The 6037-nt window shown below is 57.6% G+C and overlaps 1 protein-coding gene across 1 annotated transcript; it reads left to right on the forward strand.

Moving 5' to 3' along the window:
• The first annotated feature begins 1771 nt into the window (after positions 1–1771).
• On the forward strand, positions 1772–4007 carry Dusp2 (dual specificity phosphatase 2). The gene is made up of 4 exons (XM_046420049.2): positions 1772–2259; positions 2350–2471; positions 2823–3042; positions 3133–4007. Exons 1-4 carry the CDS (start codon positions 1872–1874, stop codon positions 3345–3347), a joined length of 945 nt encoding a protein of 314 aa, XP_046276005.1. The 5' UTR covers positions 1772–1871; the 3' UTR covers positions 3348–4007.
• The last annotated feature ends 2030 nt before the right edge of the window (positions 4008–6037 follow it).

The following is a 6037-nucleotide window of genomic DNA, read 5'->3' on the forward strand; positions in this document are numbered from 1 at the left end:
GCGGGCCCCATAGGTCAGCAAGACTGGACCTGACGCTCCCCCTGCACGCTCTGTAATTTGCCCTGGAAGCGGGCATTAAGTCATTTGGCTGGCCGATGGCAAGGATAAGTGCCCCTATCAGCCACTGGCATCTGTGGCCCAGACTCCCTGGCTCTGCTGTGGGCTCTGCTGCATCAGCCTTCAGATTGGCCCGGCCGGGAGGCACTGGGCCTTGGCCGCATCGCCCACAGCCTTGGAGCTCCTGTGGGAGAAAGGCTGGTTTGCTGTGCGCTCCCATCTCACGGAGGGGGATGCTGAGGCGCGAGAGGGCGGGTAGCCCAGGAATCCTTGGCAACTCCAGGCTTCTCTCCCCTGCATGCCTGGTGCCCCCAGCACATACACGTTTCAAGCTCCATCTCAAACACATAGGAACTGCACATAAATTATGCTCCGACACAGGGACACATCAACACACCATGGTGAGGAATCCCGTAGGGGACTGGGGGCCCACACAGTCCTAGATGTAGCCCTCCAAGAATAATGGGGAGATAGGGGCCTGCAGGGGAACTGCAAGGGTCTTATAAAAGGCACCTGGGGACTGGGCTCTAAAATCCCACGCAGCTGGTGGCTGGTTGGATCCGCTCCAGCTCCACACTGTCCCCACCTACCTGAACTCCTCTGCTTCAGAGTTCAGCCACCCACCAGCATTTCTTGCCCCCAGCCCAGGGCTCAGATCCTCCTTCACACCTGGCCTCACCACATCCGCTGACATCTGGGGTCGGGGAGGGCAGAAGGGGTGCGATCACCCGGTTCTGCATTCTGATTGCTGGAGTGTTCCTGCCAAAGGTCCCAGGCCCCTGCCATCTGGGGAGAGGGTGTCATGCTGATGGGCTGGGGGCTGTGGAGGAGGCAGGCTCTGTCAGTGGTTCTCCTTCTTCCCCTTGAAATTCCTGCCAGGCAAGGCCCAGGGAGAGCCCAGCAGCGTCAGCAGAGTTCCCCTTCAGAGCCAGCCTGTGACATGGGGAAATGCTTTTCTCTGGGCCCCTGGGGGTTTCCCTGGGCCCCGGGGGAAGAAGCTCTGTCTCACTCATAACTGGAAACTCATCAGTGGCCCCTGCTTTCCCCCCTGAAAGCAAGCTCACCCCCACTATGCCAAAGTCCAGGGGTTTGGAGTCAAGAGACTATGTTCTGGCTAGCCTGGCCACCAACCTGCCTCAAGAAGCAGATTGGTCTCATCTAAGCAATTGGGGTGGGGGGTAAGAGGGGCAGGGGAGAGAAAGACCCTCCTGCCTAAGGTCTTCCAGTAGGGGCGCCCCATTCTCCCTTGTAGGATCATCTGCGGCAGATTTTTGTTCTAACAAACTCCTAGGAAGAAAACCCAGAGGGAGAAAAGGAAAAGGCAGAGGAAGCAGGGACCAGGGACCCCAATGGCCAGAAAGGCATCAGGGACCAAGGAACCCCAATGGCCAGAAGGGCATCATCTGAGAAGCTGAGTTCCCAAGGGCTGAAAGGCTTAAAGCCGGTCAAAGGGCGGGAGCAATCTTCCGAGCTGGGGTGGAAAGATCCGGGAGGGGCGCGTTCGGACCCCAAGACTCCTGCGAACACCCTCGCCTTAGGAGCTGGCCCCGGTTTCCTCCCCTGGGGCTCCCCTCCCCAGCCCGCTCCGGGGGCACCGGGCCGCCCGGCCTGCGCCCCACGTGAGGCCGCGGGGGCGGCGCCGGCGCCTTCCTGCTCTGCCCTTGTATGGTGACCCGGGAGCCCGGCCCCCCAGTACTTAAGCCCGGGCGCGGCAGCGAGTGCCCAGAGGCGATAGATCGGGCTGAGCGAGCGCCGCGGAGCCCGGAAGACGAGCGATAGGCGAGAGAGGCAGAGGCGAAGGGCAGCGGCTCGGCATGGGGCTGGAGGCGGCGCGGGAGCTGGAGTGCGCGGCGCTGGGGGCGCTGCTGCGGGAGCCGCGGGAGGCCGAGCGCACACTGCTGCTCGATTGCCGCCCCTTCCTAGCTTTCTGCCGGCGACACGTGCGCGCCGCGCGGCCTGTGCCCTGGAACGCGCTGCTGCGGCGCCGCGCGCGCGGCCCGCCCGCTGCCGCCCTCGCCTGCCTGCTGCCCGATCGCGCGCTGCTGGCGCGCCTGGCCCGCGGGGAACTGGCGCGCGCGGTGGTGCTGGACGAAGGCAGCGCCTCGGTGGCAGAACTCCGGCCCGATGGCCCCGCGCACCTGCTGCTCTCGGCGCTGCTACACGAGACCCGCGCCGGGGCCACCGCCGTGTGCTTCCTGCGAGGTGAGACCCCAGCCCGCCCGCCTGCCCGCGCCCGGCCCTGGCCAGCCCTGCCCGGCCCTCCTGGCTAACCTGCCCGCGCTCTTCCTGCAGGAGGCTTCGACAGCTTCCAGTCCTGCTGTCCCGATCTGTGCTCTGAATCCCCTGCCCCGGCGCTGGCCCCCACAGCCACCGAAACCAGTAGCTCCGACCTCAGGGTTCCCATCTATGACCAGGTGAGCTGAGATCAGGGCTTCTTGTCACTGCCCTCCCTCCCCTGGCTAGCCTCTGGGGAGAGCGAGGAGTCTGCCTCTGTGTGTGTGTGTGTTTGTGTGTGTGTGTGGCCACATGCAGAGGGCATGGGTTATGTTCTCACGGGTACTTTGGGGAATGAAGTGGGTGGGCGAATTTGTGAGTGTGTATCTGTATGGTGTCCCCTTGTGTCCTTCTCACATTCCTGACATGTGTCTCTGGTCAGGGTCTGGCCCAGGGCTCCTCTTGTCTGGGGCTAGTCTGTGTCTCTGCCCTGTCTGGCTCACACTGTCCTCTAAGGCTGAGGAGGTCTCACCACCCCCTCTCTCCTCCAGGGTGGACCGGTGGAGATCTTGCCCTACCTGTACCTGGGCAGCTGCAGCCACTCCTCTGACCTACAAGGGCTGCAGGCCTGTGGCATCACAGCCGTCCTCAACGTCTCTGCCAGCTGCCCCAACCACTTTGAGGGCCTTTTCCTCTACAAGAGCATCCCGGTGGAGGACAACCAGATGGTGGACATCAGTGCCTGGTTCCAGGAGGCCATAGGCTTCATCGGTAAGAGGAACCTCAGGGGAGGAGATTGAGGGCGCCGCCTTCTCGCCTGGGCATCTTCCGAGCTGACTCCCGTCCTCATCTCCTTTGCAGACCTGGTGAAGAACAGCGGAGGCCGGGTGCTGGTCCACTGCCAAGCGGGCATTTCCCGATCTGCCACCATCTGCCTGGCGTACCTGATACAGAGCCGCCGGGTGCGGCTGGATGAGGCCTTCGACTTTGTTAAGCAACGCCGCGGAGTCATCTCCCCCAACTTCAGTTTCATGGGGCAGTTGCTGCAGTTTGAGACTCAGGTGCTGTGTCACTGAGGCAGGGACCCTCTGCCTGCCTCCCTACCACGTTGGCCCTCAGGATTTCTAGGAGGAGCCGAGCTGGGACAGGTGGGCTCCCGATGGCCTAGAGCATCCCCCTCATCTTTGAAGGCCTGTTGCACCCCCTGGGGGACTGGCCTTCCCACCTGGTGCTCTTCTGCTGGGAGTTCAAGGGCTGGCCCTTAGGAGGGGACAGAGCAGAGGCACATCTGCTCTCCCCTCCACTCCTGTGGTAGAAACGACTGGACTCTACATTCATGGACTCTCTGGTCCCTTCACCATGTTGAAACCTTTGGCAGCCTGAGAGCCCTAAGGAACAAGCTGTGACAACAGGGATCCCTGTCTAGGGGTGTCCGCTCTGGGGCCTGGAGCCCGAGCCAAGCTCCTGGGGGAGCTAGGAACTTGGAAAGTGAGGCGTGTGTCATGTTCCAGACCTCTGAACTCTTGCTTACGCATACGTGAGCGTTTCTTGCCCGCCCATGTTGGTGCTGGAAAATTATTTGTGTTCAACTGACATTTAAGGCTCCCTCCCCCCACTTCCTCCCAGCCCTGTGGGCGGGGGTTGGAAACTTAGCACTTTATATTTATACAGAACATTGTGGACGTGTCAATAAAATATTGTTTTGTTTAAAAAAAAACAAAACAAACCTCCCTGAGTGTCTAGTCTCAAGTTCATTCATTCTTGGGGAAGGCTTGGAAGGAAGCAGCAGTCTCTCAACTCTCACCGCACCCCCGCCCCCCTCGCCCTGGCCAGGCCCAGGCCTCACCTGGGCTTGTCCAGGCTGGGCTGTGCCCCCAGGCCTCACCCCGGCCGGGGTTCATAGGAACTCCTGTTTCAGAGCCATTCTTGTCCCCAGAAGAGATGTGGCCCGGTGTGTGATGAGGGGACATATCACTAGGGATTAGTAGCTTTCATACCCACCCCACTAGCGTGTCCTCACTGAACATCAGGTGAGTGCCCAGCACAGCACATAGCGTCTGTGGACACCTGAAACAGGGAACCATCCCAAGCCAGAAGCAGAGGGGTACGTGCTGAGGCTGGGGCCCGTGCTGTGATCTGCCAGGGAGCAGGAGTGCTGAGCCCAAGGGGGTGGCCATGCGGGAGCCTCACCATGACACTTCAAGCCTCTCAAAGTGTCACCCAGCCCTCTCCATTTTGTCCTCACGGACTCACTCAACCTCTCTGCCCCTTCCCCCAAAAACTGTCTTCCATCATTCTGAGTGCCTGGTTTTTTTTGGGAGGGCATTGTGTTCAATAGTTAGGGACCCAGTTTTTTATTCTTATTTTTTTTTGTGCTGAATTCAGGGCTACTTAACCACTGAACCACATCCCCAGCCCTTTTTGGTATTTTATTTAGACACGGGGTCTTGTTGAGTTGTTTAGGGCCTTGTTAAGTTGCTGAGGCTGGCTTTGAACTTGCGATCCTCTTGCCTCAGCCTCCTGAGATGCTGAAATTACAGGTGAGTGCCACAGCACCTGGCTTATTTTTAATAGTGGTGATAAAAACAACAGTGTACCATTATTACCATTTTTAACCTTTATTTTATTTATTCTAATTAGCAATATATGACAGCAGAATGCAATTCAATTCATATTACACAATTTTTCATGTCCCTGATTGAACACAAAGTAGAGTTTTCACCACTCATGTTTTCATACATGTACTTGGGGTAATGATGTCCAAGTCATCCCACCGATTATTACCCTTTTAAGAGTCGAGTAGTTGTTGGGTGCAGACAGTGCCGTGTGCAGCCCTCTAGAACTTCCCATCTTGCAAAACAGAAAATCTGCAGATTGCACACTAAGTCCCCAACCCCAGCCCCAGGTGGCCCCTCTTCAACTTCTGCCTATGGATTTGACAACTCTAGGTCCATCAATAAGTGGATCTTGCAGTTTTGTTGTGACTGGCTTAGTTCATTTGTCAGAATGTCCTACAGGTGAGCTGCATTTCTTACAAGAATCTGTTTCTCTGCCCGAACAGGGTGATTCTTCTTTTCTTTTTCTGAGCACTCAGGTGAAGCGGTCAGTTCCATGCATTTTCTTTAATGTTATTTTCCCCCAATAGTATTGAGGTGTAATTGACAACATTTGTTATAGGTGTACAACACGGGGCTTTGCCACATGGATTCAGTGTGAATGATGATCACAACAAACCGGTCAGCATACCCATCCCGGGCGAGGGCAGCTGTCAGCACCCTGCCGGGCAGCAGGGCGGTGCCTTCTCTCCTCTTCCCTGGGATCCCCATTCTGTCTTGAGAATCGCTGGACTCCAGGCAGAGTGGGAATGTGAGAAGCCCTAGTGGACCAAGCCAGGCTCCTCAGGCCTGTCACTTCCTTCATTGGGCATCAGTGTGGTTCTGAGTGCCCCCAGTTCCTGACCAGGGCTGACTTGTTGCAGGATTTCAATCCAGATGGGGTCCCTGGGTGACCTGGCTAGTGATGAAGAGGAGGAAGATAGGTAAGGAACTTTCTGAATCTGTGACATAGCAACACTGGCTGGTAGTGCAGGACTGCTGTGGGTCCATATGAGGGTCTGAGTACCTAGAAGTTTCCTTCCTCCCGCATGCAGGCTTCTCTGGATGCTGGTGATGTGGTGTTTGGTGTGTGCTGGTCCATAGAGCCCGCACTTAGAATTGTGCACTTTTCTACGTGATTAAAAAAACAACAAAACAAAACTTATAAGGCC

The sequence above is a fragment of the Marmota monax genome, unplaced genomic scaffold, assembly GCF_021218885.2.
Source record: "Marmota monax isolate L192 unplaced genomic scaffold, Marmota_monax_Labrador192_F-V1.1 WCK01_AAM20220418_F8-fsc00178, whole genome shotgun sequence".
In the NCBI taxonomy this organism is placed as follows: Eukaryota; Metazoa; Chordata; class Mammalia; order Rodentia; family Sciuridae; genus Marmota; species Marmota monax.

What these genes read in the sequence shown, in the direction of transcription:
- Dusp2 (XM_046420049.2), top strand. Translation starts at nt 1,872, where the DNA reads ATGGGGCTGGAGGCGGCGCGGGAGCTGGAGTGCGCGGCGCTGGGGGCG. An exon ending in CGCCGTGTGCTTCCTGCGAG is followed by an intron (nt 2,260 to 2,349) that starts GTGAGACCCCAG and finishes CTCTTCCTGCAG; the next exon opens with GAGGCTTCGACAGCTTCCAG. An exon ending in GGGTTCCCATCTATGACCAG is followed by an intron (nt 2,472 to 2,822) that starts GTGAGCTGAGAT and finishes TCTCTCCTCCAG; the next exon opens with GGTGGACCGGTGGAGATCTT.